This window comes from Solanum tuberosum, unplaced genomic scaffold (genome assembly GCF_000226075.1).
Source record: "Solanum tuberosum cultivar DM 1-3 516 R44 unplaced genomic scaffold, SolTub_3.0 scf00068, whole genome shotgun sequence".
Taxonomy (NCBI): Eukaryota; Viridiplantae; Streptophyta; class Magnoliopsida; order Solanales; family Solanaceae; genus Solanum; species Solanum tuberosum.
The window spans coordinates 1,611,720-1,628,584 of record NW_006238994.1 but is presented as its reverse complement, the minus strand read 5'-3'; the positions used below and the strand labels follow the sequence as shown (position 1 = coordinate 1,628,584).

At 33.3% G+C, this 16,865-nt stretch overlaps 1 protein-coding gene across 1 annotated transcript in view; it reads right to left on the bottom strand.

The window, feature by feature from the left end:
• Positions 1-1,436: 1,436 nt before the first annotated feature.
• LOC102586916 (histone-lysine N-methyltransferase 2C-like) overlaps positions 1,437-16,865 on the bottom strand; it is a 123,914-nt gene continuing 108,485 nt past the window's right edge. Inside the window, exons 9-20 of the mRNA XM_015307862.1 lie at positions 11,556-11,634; positions 10,805-11,474; positions 7,895-7,975; positions 7,642-7,755; positions 6,709-6,789; positions 6,222-6,335; positions 5,287-5,367; positions 4,089-4,169; positions 3,836-3,949; positions 3,063-3,143; positions 2,346-2,925; positions 1,437-2,005 (exon numbers count right to left, since the gene is read on the bottom strand). Of these exons, the coding sequence (XP_015163348.1) occupies positions 1,873-2,005; positions 2,346-2,925; positions 3,063-3,143; positions 3,836-3,949; positions 4,089-4,169; positions 5,287-5,367; positions 6,222-6,335; positions 6,709-6,789; positions 7,642-7,755; positions 7,895-7,975; positions 10,805-11,474; positions 11,556-11,634 (2,209 nt within the window). The 3' untranslated portion in view covers positions 1,437-1,872. The remainder of the gene's footprint in view (positions 2,006-2,345; positions 2,926-3,062; positions 3,144-3,835; positions 3,950-4,088; positions 4,170-5,286; positions 5,368-6,221; positions 6,336-6,708; positions 6,790-7,641; positions 7,756-7,894; positions 7,976-10,804; positions 11,475-11,555; positions 11,635-16,865) is intronic.

Below are 16,865 nucleotides of genomic sequence, written 5' to 3'. Positions count from 1 at the left end.
TGAAGATCTGATTATGTTTTGGAATAATTTGAGTTAATATCTCAAAAGATCCCTTGTCTTTGAGAATTTATCTAGCAAGATCATTAAATTTTGTTTTGTATCAATAAAATCACTCAATTTCTATACTTCCTTATAAAAAAAATCTCTCAAATAAATTTCTCATTTTATTGACATAAGAAAATAATTTTTTTTTTTAAAGATTGAGTGCCCTTTTTGAGATATTAATTTCTAAAATAAATTAATAAATCAAATAATTGCTTCTTTCCTTTCTCACTCCAAAATAAAATATACTCTATTAACTAGATTTCTTAAGACACCTGTAATTAATTCATTATGCTAAATTAGATAACGGCTAGAAAATCGTCTTGTGATTAGCAGAGGATTCCTTTGAATCTTACCACTATACTAATATTCAAAAGATACGAAGCTCTCGATTTGCAATTGAAATTCAAATAAAATAGATTTTGAAACATTGGACACAATCGATAAATGAGAATTAATATCACTTATGAACATTTAACTTAATTTGCAAAATAGATTTTATTTTATTTATTTTAGGAGTTAATATCTTATGATGTCACTCAATATTGGGAATAAAACATTTTTTTGTCATGTCAAATTTGTTTAATGAAAAATTTAGTTGACTATTTTATTGATACAAAGACTCAAGTTGAGTGATTTTATTGATACAAAACAAAGTTTAATGACTTTATTAGATAACTTTTCAAAGTTGAGTGACCTTTTGAGATGTTAACTTGAATAATTTAAAAGATAAATATGATCTTCTTAAGAAGGTCATTCTTCTACAAATATTTTTGATTGTTTTAAATCTACATATGAATATAATTTTTCATTGTTTTAAGACAAACTTTCATCAAACTAAGAGTAAAAAACGTTGTGTTCCCAAACATGATTATGACCTGATTATCATAAATGAAGAAGGAGCTCTAATGTTGATGATCACATGCACAAATAATATATTTCACCATCAATAGTAAAAAAAGAATGTCTGCAATACAACTCATGCAATATTATGATATGTAAATACAAAGTTATGCCTCCCAAAAGTTGTTTGTTATTTTGATGCTAGAGACATTTTTGACCACTTACATGTTACAATTATTTTAGAATTTTGATATTGTAATAGTCAAGTCAAAACAATTGCTTTGAAATGAAAGAATGAATACTCAAACTGAATTCACCCCAAGACCCATATATTAACCACCAAACCCAAATAAATCTTCAAAATTTATAGCAGTTTTAAGCATATACCCTTGACAAATATGAAGTTTCAAATTACCAATTTCACACACAAGATCTAGAACATATGCAAATGTTTAGATGTGTCTCAAGAGCCTCACATGATCAGCTGCCTAAGTCCTCAAGATGATTATATCTAATGGAATTTATCGTAGTATCATGGTGATTTCAGTCCATTCATATTGAAAAGAGCTCAGCTGGCTATAATATATATATTATAGTATAACAACGACATCTATTCTGAGTTAATACCAGTAAGAGCAGAACTTTGTAATCTCTAGAAATTTTACATTAAAACTGCAAACTCAACAAGATTAATTTAAAGTGCCACCAAAAGGCTCAAAAGGAGAATCTATAAACTGGAAAACAAAAGGTGACAATAAAACAGAATCAAACCAACGCCTTACATGTAAATCTGGTAACCAATGGTTAGATAACAAGCAGCAAACACACAATGCAGGGTGCAGTAACCTTGAAATTTTAACCTGCAACGATCAGTTACTTCCTTTGAGTCAACCAAAGAGGAACAACTCTGGGAATCAGCAGTTGCTCATGCCCTTGACATCAAAAGTCGCAACATACGCTGCATCTAATAACCAATTTTAATAGCAGTCAACAGTTTTGCTTCGAAGATATTAAACGAATTCCTTGCTTTCCAAGTTCCAACTTCTTCATGTTCCCATCATCAAGAGCAACAGACACAACAGATGAGCCTTCAAAGACTTCTACGACAGTCCCTCTATGCCTGAAAAAGAAAACAAATTGAAAGGTCAAACTAGCACATCTCAAGGAGAGTGTGGTACAGATTTATATGAATGCTCTTCTACACAATTTCATATTTAAGAACCAGCAAGGAAGCCACGCTAGTTAAACACCCAAATTAAACTTCTTACTATAGACAGACTGTTCCTTTTATTTATCCTACTATATCCTTAAGTCCCAATGCAATTCACTAGCTCTATTGATTGCCCTTTACTCATTGCTATCATGATTACAAATCCAGAATATCACAGCACTCATTTTCATTTAAGTTGCATAAATTTTAAGTATGTATAGTAGTCAGCTTGACGTAACAATAAACTTACCAGGTATTATCAAACAGATGATGAAATTCCACTCTCTTTCCTTTTGCATTTTGTCCCAACTTCTGCAGTATCCATTTATCAGCCAAGAAGTCATCAATGTCTTCATATCGCCGTGATGAATTATCATCAGACCTGGTCGATGCTTTTTCTTCAAAAGCTGGCGATCTCATTCTTTTAGACTCGTGGCCCTTATCCATGCTTTTCTCCTCCTCTCCTGGAGAAGCCAAGGAATTTTGACTTTCATGGTAAGGATTCTTGAACTTGGGCCTTTGGAGAGGTCTTGGATCCATTCTCGGTAAATTAGATAATGAAGGTGAGCCATTTTTTTCTTCATTCAGCTCATCACAAGAAGCGAGCCAAGCTTTGACATGTTTAACAGAAGCTAATTTGTTGTCCCTTGTAGCAGGAACTTCAGATCCAGCCTTTGTAATAACACTACTATCATTGCTTCTTTTTCCTAAAATACCAGAAGTCTTGAGTGGAGGATAAGGTCCAGATCCATCAGCAAATTTTCCACCAACTTTGGCAGGGAAATGAGTAGCTTCTGCGCTAACTTTCTTGATCTTTATTAAGTTACTTTCTTTTGACACAAAAACAAGAGCCAAAAAGAAAAGTTACTAATAGAATATTAGAAGTATAATCCTAAAACAAAGAAATACAATCTTATCTTCTTTCCCCGCCACCAATATCAAAATAAAAAGTTACAACAAGTCTTACCTTTTCCACCACCAAGTGTAGCTGCAGTCTCATTCCTTTCTGAGTTTTCATTCTCTCTCAGCTGAACCAGATCCTCATTACCTGATAAACAAAGAAGTACATATAATAATATATTTTGATAAGGTAAATGATTTTAGTAAAGTGAAAATCTCCCATATACAAGAGGTATACAAAAAAGTAGAGAATCTACACCATATAAGAATAAAACTATAGAGTACTGAAGATAATTACTCTATCTCAAGAGATTTTGCTGCATTGATCAAGCAATTTAGACATTGAATTGAAAAAATTTAGGGAACAACAGATGCAAGAGCAAATCCAGAAATCAAATTAGAAAAAAAAGAAGAAAGGGAACAACAGAAGTATTGGCACTTATCCATTTCGACAGTGAGCTCATTGAACTTAAATACAAATTTAACCAAATTTTCTAAAATTTCTAAGTGTGTGTGTGTGTTGGTGTGGGTGTTAACATCAGAAAACAATAATAATATGCAGCATGAACTTAAATACATTAAGGTTATTTTAATTTTAATATTTTGTGGGTCAATAGCAGCTTTCCGGACTCTTCAGCTGCAAGTATTCACACAGAGGAAAGAATCTGAATTATAAACAGAGAACACCTCTGTTTTATGCCAGAGTGTATCCATTAAGGCATCAAATTCAGCGTCTTGAGAAAAGGGAAGAAGCCTGTGAGTAAGATGTATGTGTAGCAGGAACTTCAGATCCAGCCTTTGTAATAACACTACTATCATTGCTTCTTTTTCCTAAAATACCAGAAGTCTTGAGTGGAGGATAAGGTCCAGATCCATCGGCAAATTTTCCACCAACTTTGGCAGGGAAATGAGTAGCTTCTGCGCTAACTTTCTTGATCTTTGTTAAGTTACTTTCTTTTGACACAAAAACAAGAGCCAAAAAGAAAAGTTACTGATAGAATATTAGAAGTATAATCCTAAAACAAAGAAATACAATCTTATCTTCTTTCCCCGCCACCAATATCAAAAATAAAAAAGTTACAACAAGTCTTACCTTTTCCACCACCAAGTGTAGCTGCAGTCTCATTCCTTTCCGAGTTTTCTTTCTCTCTCAGCTGAACCAGATCCTCATGACCTGATAAACAAAGAAGTACATATAATAATATATTTTGATAAGGTAAATGATTTTAGTAAAGTGAAAATCTCCCATATACAAGAGGTATACAAAAGAGTAGAGAATCTACGCCATATAAGAACAAAACTATAGAGTACTGAAGCTAATTACTCTATCTCAAGAGATTTTGCTGCCTTGATCAAGCAATTTAGACATTGAACTGAAAAAAACTAGGGAACAACAGATGCAAGAGCAAATCCAGAAATCGAATTAGAAAAAAAAAAAAAGGGAACAACAGAAGTATTGGCACCTATCTATTTCGACAGTAAGCTCATTGGACTTGAATACAAATTTAACCAAATTTTCTAAAATTTCTAAGTGTGTGTGTGTGTTGGTGTGGGTGTTAACATCAGAAAACAATAATAATATGCAGCATGAACTTAAATACATTAAGGTTATTTTAATTTTAATATTTTGTGGGTCAATAGCAGCTTTCCGGACTCTTCAGCTGCAAGTATTCACACAGAGGAAAGAATCTGAATTATAAACAGAGAACACCTCTGTTTTATGCCAGAATGTATCCAGTAAGACATCAAATTCAGCGTCTTGAGAAAAGGGAAGAAGCCTGTGAGTAAGATGTACATAAGTGCTACTCTTTTAAGATTTGTCAAGATCATTAAACGAAAAACGTTTTAAACTACTGGCTTACATTTTTACCATTGTTTAATCAATATTAACATTGTTATGTTAAACTTTGAGGACGTGACTTAAAATCCTCCTTTGCTTTACTTTCAAAAGAATTTCAACTTAAGTCATGAAGAAAGCAAAAAAAAGAAAAAGAAAAAAAGAACAAACATCAGATCACATGATGACCAAAGCAAATTACCAGAAGTCTTGAGTGGAGGATAAGGTCCAGATCCATCGGCAAATTTCCACCAACTTTGGCAGGGAAATGAGTAGCTTCTGCGCTAACTTTCTTGATCTTTATTAAGTTACTTTCTTTTGACACAAAAACGAGAGCCAAAAAGAAAAGTTACTAATAGAATATTAAAATTATAATCCTAAAACCAACAAATACAATCTTACCTTCTTTCCCCGCCACCAACATCAAAAATAAAAAAGTTACAACAAGTCTTACCTTTTCCACCAGCAAGTGTAGCTGCAGTCTCATTCCTTTCTGAGTTTTCTTTCTCTCTCAGCTGAACCAGATCCTCATAACCTGATAAACAAAGAAGTACATATAATAATATATTTGATGAGGTAAATAATTTTAGTAACGTGAAAATCTCCCATATACAAGAGGTATAGCAAAAAGTAGAGAATCTACACCATATAAGAACAGAAGTACAGAGTACTGAAGCTAATTACTCTATCTCAAGAGATTTTTCTGCCTTGATCAATCAATTTAGACATTGAATTGAAAGAATTTAGGGAGCAACAGATGCAAGAGAGAATCCAGAAATTGAATACACAAAAAAAATTAAAAAAAATTAGGGAACAACAGAAGTATTGCCGCCTATCCATTTTGACAGTGAGCTCATTGATTTACAAATTTAACCAAATTTTCTAAAATTTCTAAGTGTTTGTGTGTGGGTGTTAACATCAGAAAACAACAATAGTATGCAGAATGAACTTAAATAGATTAAGGTTATTTTAATTTTAATTTTTTGTGGGTCATTAGCAGCTTTCCGGACTTTCAGCTGCAATTATTCACCCAGAGGAAAGAATCTGAATTATAAAAAGAGAACTCCTCTGTTTTATGCTAGAGTGTATCCGTTAAGACATCAAATTCAGCGTCTTGAGAAAAGGGAAGAAGTTTGTGATTAAGATGTACAAAAGTGCTACTCGTTTAAGATTTGTCAAGATAATTAAAAGAAAAACGTTTTATACTACTGGCTTACATTTTTACCATTGTTTAATTAATATTAACATTGTTATGTTAAACTTTGAGGATGTGACTTAAAATCCCCCATTGCTTTACTTTCAAAAGAATTTCAACTTAAGTCATGAAGAAAGCAAAAAAAAAGAAAAAAAGAACAAACATCAGATCACATGATGGCCAAAGCAAAATACCAGAAGTCTTGAGTGGAGGATAAGGTCCAGATCCATCGGCAAATTTTCCACCAACTTTGGCAGGGAAATGAGTAGCTTTTGAGCTAACTTTCTTGATCTTTATTAAGGTACTTTCTTTTGACACAAAAACGAGAGCCAAAAAGAAAAGTTACTAATAGAATATTTTTTTTGAAATAGAAAAAATAAAATAAAAATAATAATAATATTCTATTAGTAACTTTTCTTTTTGGCTCTTGTTTTTGTGTCAAAAGAAAGTACCTTAATAAAGATCAAGAAAGTTAGCTCAAAAGCTACTCATTTCCCTGCCAAAGTTGGTGGAAAATTTGCCGATGGATCTGGACCTTATCCTCCACTCAAGACTTCTGGTATTTTGCTTTGGTCATCATGTGATCTGAATATTAAAAGTATGCTCCAAAAATCACCAAGCACAATCTTATCTTCTTTCCCGCCACCAACATAAAAATAAAAAAGTTACAACACGTCTTACCTTTTCCACCACCAAGTATAGCTGCAGTCTCATTCCTTTCTGAGTTTTCATTCTCTCTCAGCTGAACCAGATCCTCATAACCTGATAAACAAAGAAGTCCATATAATAATATATTTTGAGAAGGTAAGTAATTTTAGTAACGTGAAAATCTCCCATATACTAAAGGTATACCAAAAAGTAGAGAATCTACACCATATAAGAACAGAAGTATAGAGTACTGAAGCTAGTGCTCTATCTCAAGAGATTTTGCTTCCTTGATCAATCAATTTAGACATTGAACTGAAAGAATTTAGGGAACAACAGATGCAATAGCGAATCCAGAAATCCAATTCGAAAATAAATAAATAGGGAACAACAGAAGTATTGCCGGCTATCCATTTCGACAATGAGCTCATTGAACTTAGATACAAATTTAACCAAAATTTCTAAAATTTCCAAGTGTGTGTGGGTGGGTGTGTGTTGGTGTGGGTGTTAACATCAGAAAACAATAATAGTATGCAGCATGAACTTAAATACATTAAGGTTAATTTAATTTTAATTTTTTGTGAACTTTCCGGACTCTTCAGCTGTAAGTATTCACACAGAGGAAAGAATCTAAATTATAAAAAGAGAACTCCTCTGTTTTATGCTATACTGTATCCATTAAGACATCAAATTCAGCGTCTTGAGAAAGGGAAGAAGTCTGTGAGTAAGATGTACACATGTGCTACTCTTTTAAGATTTGTCAAGATCATTAAAAGAAAAACATTGAAATTACTGGCTTACATTTTTACCATTGTTTAATTAATATTAACATTGTTATGTTAAACTTTGAGGACATGACTTAAAATCACCCATTGCTTTACTTTCAAAAAAATTTCAACTTAAGTCATGAAGAAAGCAAAAAAAAAAAAAAAACAAACATCAGATCACATGATGACGAAAGCAAAATACCAGAAGTCTTGAGTTGAGGATAAGGTCTAGACCCATCGGCAAATTTTCCACCAACTTTGGCAGGGAAATGAGTAGCTTCTGAGCTAACTTTCGTGATCTCTATTAAGTTACTTTCTTTTGACACAAAAACGAGAGCCAAAAAGAAGAGTTACTAGTAGAATATTAAAAGTATAATCCTAAAACCAACAAATACAATCTTATCTTCTTTCCCCGCCACCAACATAAAAAATAAAAAAGTTACAACACATCTTACCTTTTCCACCACCAAGTGTTGCCGCAGTCTCATTCCTCTCTGAGTTCTCATTCTCTCTGAGCTGAACCAGATCCTTATAACCTGATAAACAAAGAATTACATATAATAATATATTTTGATAAGGTAAATAATTTTAGTAACGTGAAAATCTCCCATATACAAGAGGTATACAAAAAAGTAAAGGATCTACACCATATAAGAACAGAAGTATAGAATACTGAAGCTAATTACTCTATCTCAAGAGACTTTGCTTCCTTGATCAATCAATTTAGACATTGAATTGCAAGAATTTAGGGAACAACAGATGCAATAGCGAATCCAGAAATCGAATTTGAAAAAATAAATTGGGAACAACAGAAGTATTGCCGCCTATCCATTTCGACAATGAGCTCATTGATTTACAAATTCAACCAAATTTTCTAAATTTTTTAAGTGTAGGTGTGTGTTGGCAGGGGCAGATTTAGGAAGGGAGAAGGGGTGTCACGTGACACTTCTTCGTCGGAAAAAATTGCTAAATAGGCATACAATTATGAAACAAAAGCAAATATATAGTGTATATAATAAAAGTGACACTGCTTGAACAATAGAAGCGCGTAGCTTAGTTGGTTTTGTGCTGAAATTCCTTTGGCTAGGTTGCATGTTCAATCCTACATAGCCTCATTTTTTATGTTTTTTTTTCTTTGACCTTCTTTTTTTTTGAAACTTGGTAACTTTGTATTATAACACAATCGTACATGGGCAGTACTAAACCTTATATACAGATGAACTCCAAAATCCACTATTCTAAATCTAAATTGAATCTAGAACATCAATTATAGAGACAGTTTCATTTGAGTATAATTGATTGCACCAAAAACATAACAACAAAATGCAGTTGAGTTTAACTTTCTACCTACTATTCTCTACGCTCTCAAAACACCTAGAATTTCTCTCTTTCCAGGTTGCCCACCAGATTGAAGCAGGGATAATTCTCCATCTCGTTCTGTCTTTAGCTAGCACTCCTGCCTCTCCCAACTTTTTAGGGCTTCAGTAATTCTCCTAGGCATAGCCCAGGATATGCCTTTTGAGACTCAAGAATACCCTCCATAATTGTTGAGTAAATTTGCAGTGTAGAAAAAGATGGATAACAGTTTCTGATGTTTCTCCACAAAGAAACACCTAGAACATAAGGTTATCCCCCTTTCATAACATTATCCTGTGTCAAAGCTGCTTCCTTAGCTAGCAGCCATATAAAACATGAGACTTGATAAGGAATTCTGCCTTTCCAAATTTGTCTCCATGGCCAGATAGGAATCTTTGACCTTCTTTGTTTAGTAATTATTTTGTATTTTGTTTGTATAAACAAATATTTAGTATGTTTGTTTTTCTTTGACCTTCTTTGTTTAGTAATTATTTGGTATTTTGTTTTTATAAACAAAAATTTAGAATAATATTATCAAGGAGATTAATTTGAGTACATTTCATAAAAAAAAAACTCATCGAAAAAAAATATAATGTATTTTTTATTTAATATTTTTAGAAAAGAATATAAAAATATACATGGATTGTGTTTTATTTGTGTGTTTTTAAAAAAAATATGGTTTATATTATTTTATTTATTTTCTCATTTTAACAGGTGACACCACTTACGAAAAATCCTGCGTACACCACTGTGTGTTGGTGTGGGTGTTAACATCAAAAAACAATAATAATATGCAGCATGAACTTAAATACATTAAGGTTATTTTAATTCTAATTTTTTGTGAGTCATTAGCAGCTTTACGGACTCTTCAGCTGCAAGTATTCAGACAGAGGAAAGAATCTGAATTATAAAAAGAGAACTCCTCTGTTTTATGCCAGAGTGTATCCATTAAGACAACAAATTCAGTGTCTTGAGAAAAGGGAAGAAGTCTGTTAGTAAGATGTACATTAGTGCTACTCTTTTAAGATTTGTCAAGATCATTAAAAGAAAAATGTTTTAAACTACTGGCTTACATTTTTACCATTGTTTAACTAATATTAATATTGTTATGTTAAACTTTGAGGACACAACTTAAAATCCCCCATTGCTTTATTTTCAAAAGAATTTCAACTTAAGTCATGAAGAAGAAATAAAAAAAAGAACAAACATCAGATCACATGATGACCAAAGCACACATTCCAAATATGCCAAATAAGCAGCCAATTATCCAAGGAAATGAGAAGAAATATGCAGCATAAGTTTACTTCCACGCTAGTTTTTTATCTACAAGAAAATGCATTGCGAGAACGTACATAATAGATGCTTTTAACTTCTACAAAAAAAAAAGCAACCCAAGAATCACGGTACTTTATGATATTCCTTAGCCAATTTATATGTCCTTTCTTTATAACCAATATTAGAGATACTTATGAGTTATGACATCTACTAACAAAAAGAAACCCAAGAATCACGGTATTTTATGATATCCCTTAGGCAACTTATATGTCCTTTCTTTATAACCGGGAAATTCTCAAGGGCCATTGACATAAGGTTCAAAACTGTGGGGATAATGAGCATGTGCATCTACCCTTCTTCACTTAAATATCAGGCTTTTGTTAGCACAGGGACGTGATCTTAATCCACGTATCATGCGATGCTCTCTTACCACTTTTAACACCTGGGGAAACTTGTATATGAATTCCTTACCAATCATAGATGAAAATCTCGAAGAAATAAAAATGCACAGAGGAAAACTAAGATCATCTTTCTCACCGGCGGAACTTTTGTCTGGATGAGATAACAATTTAGAAAACCGTAGCTTTTGTGTCATAAGTGATGCAAGCTAGTAGAAAAGCATATCTACAGTCATCAAACTCTATGGAGAAGCCATAGTTTAAACAAGATTCATCCAAATAAGAAAACGGAAAGAAAGAGGAACCTGAAGACTACAAATATAAAATAAAAATTACCATGTGAAGTAGTCAAAACTTGCTCTTTCTGACAGCTTGAAGCATCGGACTTCGGGGAACCTGCTATATTTTTATCCAGCGAGCCCAAATGAATAACACCTTTTGGCTCCTTGGAGGTCTTTGGCATGCTTGTTTGAATTCCAACATCATCCCCATCCAAACGCTGAGGCTTGCTACCTTTCCTTTGGACTGTCCTCTTACCCGTGTTTCCAGCAACCTCATCTATAAATTTGTGCTTTATGACCCCTGCCATATTAAATGAACATATACCTTCTGTCAAGCTAGCAGCAGGAGAAGAAAAGCTATCTAGTTCCCCATAAGCCTGCAATTCATCATTCTTGACATCACCAGCACTATATCCACCAGATGGAGCATCTGGATGTCCTTCATTTTGTCCAGTTAACCCCTTCCCTTTACCAGATTTCTTTCCATAGTCCTTGCTCTTTTGGGGAGATTTGTCAACTAAACCTTTACGAGAAAATTTCAAGGATTTTTTATGTTCATTTTTTACTACAGGAGCAGTATCTTCATCATCTGAAAAGGGTGAAATAGAAAACATTTCATCTTCAACTGGCAACCCAGCTCCTGCCCTCAAACTTGCAATTAAATCCCTATCAGCTAAATCTCTCCTCCTCCAAAGCTCCTGAACAGCATTCTCACGATTTATGGACTGAGAACATCAATAGAGAATTATCAGGATAGAGTCCTTGATTAACTTTTCTAGTGAAATTAATCACTGCCATAAACACACCTGATAACTATATCCGCGGCATTTTGGACATGAATACGGCAAATTTCCATTCACTTGAAACTGCAAATATTTTTCATCGCTGCAAAGCAAATACCCATTTTCAAATTAGAATTTCCAATGGAGCCCCTCTCTCAAAGCTTCAGTGGAAGTACAATCAAGGTTACATAATTTAACAGCTTTATATCGCATGAATGACAGGAGAACAAATTGGCAAACCACAAATATGTCAGGATATTTATATAGTGAAGAGAACAAGAGGAACTTTCTGGAAATTAGAACTAGCACCCTGTCAACTGACTCGATTCTTAACAAGGCAGAATGCAGCATAAACAGCAGTCCCAAAAATGTCATTCAATCATTCAATGAAACAATAAAAGTCAATGGGGAATGATGAGATTATTCTTGGAAACATTGTCCTTAATTCGAGTTTAAGAAAGGGCAAAAAGTCTTAAGTTCAGTGTTTCTCTTGTTCGATTAAATTTTATATTTACTCATTAATTCATTTCAATAACTATTCCAGGAAAAAGATTCATTTCAATAAAACTATTCGAGGATATTTTTTCAAATTCTTCATTTAAGAAAGAAACGTAAATCTTCTGAATTGCTCCAAAAAAAAACTCAAATATAATAAAAGACCTCTCTATATAAGATTCAAATATAATTGATCCGTACATTTGCCATCTCTTTCCAATTTCCAAAAAAACAATTCATCTAGTCAATGCAAGACTAACAAAGGCGACACATTATGTCATCTGGCTTAACTGTGGTAGTTTGAAATCAACATTTGGAAACTATTTGATTACAAAGTAGAAATGCCCTTATAGTTGTTCTACAACTAGTCAGTAATTGCGTAAGAGAAGAGACGTTGTAAGTAACAATAGCGCAAAAGCAGACGGCGGAAATCCGCAAAGGTAACCGGATGTATGGGACTTAGGACAAGGAGCGTCTGGAGACTCTTAAAAAAGGACAAAGACTAATTAATATCATGTTTACACCAATCGAATTTCAAAAAGTCTTTCGTCCCTTATCTTCTCGTCTATCTTCTTTATAATCTGATTGGATCGTCTGCCTTCTTTCAAGCCTTACTTGAAAGGCTTGCTTTCTTAGAAAACACAAGTCCTTTACACACTGATACTTTCCGGGTGACCTCCTACTCCTTATTCTTATTTTAAGTGGTACTATTACCCCCTTCTCCAGACAATACCAAATTTATATAAAAACGTTTATTATACATACGCCTGACACGTGTATAATATATATTTGGAATTTTTTCAATTTATTAGGCATTGTTTTTTTTTCCCACTTTTCCCCTTCTTCTTACTTCTTTTTCTACTTCACCCTATTTTCAATTTCCATCGAAGCTTTGGGTTGCACAATTAGGAAAAATCGGCAGAAACAAATCAATTTAGATAGTCCTTTGTGGATTTGGTGGCGTCTAGATCAACACATTATTGCTTCAAGAGAAACTCCCATTGAAGTTCAATAATGAGATGCACCACACATAACACCATGACTCATAATTGAAAGTTCTTAACAAGGTAGTTCTGAGATAAGATAGATAGCTCCAAAAAGGACGAAAAAGAAGATCACCAAATTTTAATTTTCCAGCGAAGATGAAATTGTTTTTTCATTTCTTTTGAATCTTGTTTTCGATTTTTCAAGGTAAAGATCTGAAAAAATTGTTTTGAACAATATTTTAGGAAGAGAGAATACCTACCTCGCCAGAAAACATGGTGGCCGGCAAACAAATTTTTAGTCGAAGAGATCTTCTGAACTTTTAAGCATTTTATTAATATCTAACCCTAGAAAGAAACTTATTTAAAGATGACAAAAGAAGAAAAGAAAATGGTGCGGGGAAGTGACCAGCAACTAAGTTGCTTGGACTCTTCACTTTTGGTGACGCACCCGTGTCGACATGACGTGGGTGTGGGTGTGGGTGTGATTTGGTCAATCGATTTTGGGTACTTTGACCAAAATCGATGGGGGAAGTCTGGACAATTTTAACGATTACTATAATCAATACAAAAGCTAAGGTGAAATTGAAGGAAATGGAATACCTTTTATATAGAAATTTCTGTGTCACTCCTTTTCCTTTGATCTCCTTCTAGGATTAAGTTCTTCACATAATATCTCATAATTTAGGTTTTATAGCTCTATTCTTAGATATTCTAGTTAATTTTTGGGTGAATCCCCGCACCTTTATCCATACATGGATCCTGTTAGAACATGAATAGGTTTATACAATCCTATTAGAATAGAAATAGGTTTATACAATCCTATTAGAATAGGAATAGAAATTGAAATAAGAATAGTAAATAGTATCCTACTTGGTAAAAGATTGTATTGTAGTGTCTATAAACATGGTTCTCAATGTAATAATGTAGAAACAACAACAATTTCAATAATATTTTTCTCCTATATTTCTCACATGGTATCAGAGTCTCTACGATCTTGGTAGAGAATCAAAGAGCTTCCGCTGTCGGCAAATGGCTATTACCCATATTATTTCTCTTTTTCAATAGGATTGTGCAGTGAATCTGACATCTCCTATATATTTCTATTTTTCAGTTGGGTCGTGCCATCATTCCGACCCTACCCATATAATATTATTTGTTAGATTGTGACCACTTTTAGCCATCAAATCTAATACCCTGCCATATGAGCATGTTTCAGCTAGTTTTTCAGTTACTTTCTTGTTTACTATCGACCCCTCTATTTAATTCCAACATGATCCATATACTTTGTACTAGATTTTGAGCACTTTTCAGCGACCACTGCATTGTGAAGAAGTCTATATGGAGCAACCACTTAATTCTGTTGCTCGGGGGGAGTTTAGTAATCTTGTATGTCGATTACGTAAGTCACTCTATGGTCTGAAACAGTCTTTGCAAGCTTGGTTTGGGAAGTTCAACACTGTAATTTTATCACTCTGTGTTTTATCGGCATTATGCATCAAATTCAATATTTTATGAAAAGATTAAGCACATTGAGATTGAGATTGACTGACTGTATGCATCAAATCCAGTATTTAATAAGAAGACAAGCACATTGAGATTGACTGTCAATTTTGTTAAGTCGATTGATCAACTTGCAGATATCTCACCATGCTCCTCATCGATCCTCGTATTAATTACATTTGTAACAAGCTAGGTACATGAATTGTATGCACTAGCTTGAGGGGGAGCGTTAGAACATGAATAAGTTTATGCAATCCTATTAGAATAAGAATAGGTTTATACAATCCTATTTAGAATAGAAATAGAAATAAGAATAGTAAATAATATCCAACTTGGTAAAAGATTGTATTGTAGTGTCTATAAATAGGGTCTCAATGTAATAATATATAAACAACAACAATTTCAATAATATTTTTCTCCTATATTTCTCACAGATCTGTATCCCCGAATCTTAAAAATTAGATCATGAAGGATCTGACCTTTAGATCCGCACCCATATCGGACACCCACACCCGAGTCCGAGCAACTTAGACTAGCGGAGATGGCACAGGTCTAGTAAAGTTGACCAAGAAAATGAAGGAGTGGGAAAAAGAAAAGAAAGAGAAAACGAAGAAAAGAGAAAAAGAGGAAACAAATAAAGAGAATATTAAGAAAACACAATTCAACAAGGACTATATTAACTAAGTATAATTAATTATATTTCAACCAACTAGAAGATGACATGTGCATTGTTAGAACCATTTATAGTGTTTTTTCCTCTTCTCACGTGCTCTCAAGAAGTTGGTTACACTTTCTTTGTCACATCTCCTTTTAGAAGGATATTAGTTCCATTTCAAAAGAAAGTAGGGAGCAAAGGTTGCACGTAAATTTTAAGTGTGTAAATAACTTCTTTGGACAACCACAAGATGTAACTTGTGACTTTTCCCAACAACCAATTATTAAATTAAGGAATATATCAATCAAGTATACTAAATTATATGTCTGTAAAGTTAGGTCTTGGGCCTAACTCATACCCCAAAAGCTAGCTTAAGAGGATTGTCCAAGCCTTATAAGTAGACCACCCATTACATTAACCACCGATGTGGGAAGTTTTTCATTCTTCATGCCTAGCGTTGAACATGTAGTGAGTGGGGAAATTTTAATTTAAGGGTCAACATTGAGTGAGATTGGTTTTACCGTGATACTACGTAAAGTTAAGTCTTGGGCCTAACTCACCTTTTAGGGAACGTTCTACTTTAAACAAAAGTGGGGAATATAAGGTCGTCTGTAAAGTTAAGGTGTGCAGATGTCGTTTTTGAACAACCATGGGACGTAACTTATGACTTCCCCTACAAACAATTATATTATATAATTAAGGAGTATATAACTAGTTCTTTCTCCATTATTTTGATATATGATTTGATGTGCTTTACTTGAACTGAGGGTCTATTAGAATCCGCCAATCTACCTTCATAATGTAGGTTAAGATACATACACAATACTCTCTTCAAACCCACTTGTGAGATTAAAATGTGTATATTGTTGTTATATTTTAAGGAATATATTAATTAAGTACAATTAATTATAAAACAATCAATTAGAAGATGACAAATGTATTGTTGGAACCATTTATAGTGTTTTCTCCTCTTCTCACGCACTTCCAAGAAGTCGGTAACACTTTCTTTGCCACATCACCTTTTGGGGAGATCTTAGTTCCACTTCAATCAAGAATAGGGAGTATTAGGTTGCTGTAAAGTTAAGGTATGTAAATAACTTTTTTAAAACACCACGAGTTCCCCTACAAACATTTATATAAATTAAGGAATATATAACTACTTCTTTCTCCATTACTTTCATACCTGATTTAATATGCTTTACTTGAATTGAGGATCTATCAGAAACAATCTCTCTACCATGATAAGGTAAGGGTAAGGTTGTATACACTCTACCCTTTTCAATCCTTACTTGTGGGATTACACTAGGTATGTTGTTAAAGAAAATATTAAACTTGTATAACTAATTATATATCAACCAATTAGAAAAAGGCACATGTAATCTTAGAATTGTTTATTGTGTTTTTCCCTCTTCTCACGCACTTTCTATAAGTTGGTAATACTTTTCTTTCTAAGTTGCTCGAACTCTTCATTTTCGGTGCCGCACTCGTGTTGATACGATGTGGGTGTAGGTGTAGGTGTAGGTGTAGGTGTGGGATCCGTACCAATCGGTCAACCGATTTTGGGTACTTTGACCAAATTTGAGGGAGAAATTTTGGACAGTCAATGATTTCTAAAATCAAAACTTAAAACTAAGGTGAAATTAAAGAAATGGAATACCTTATATATATATATATATATATATATATATATATATATTT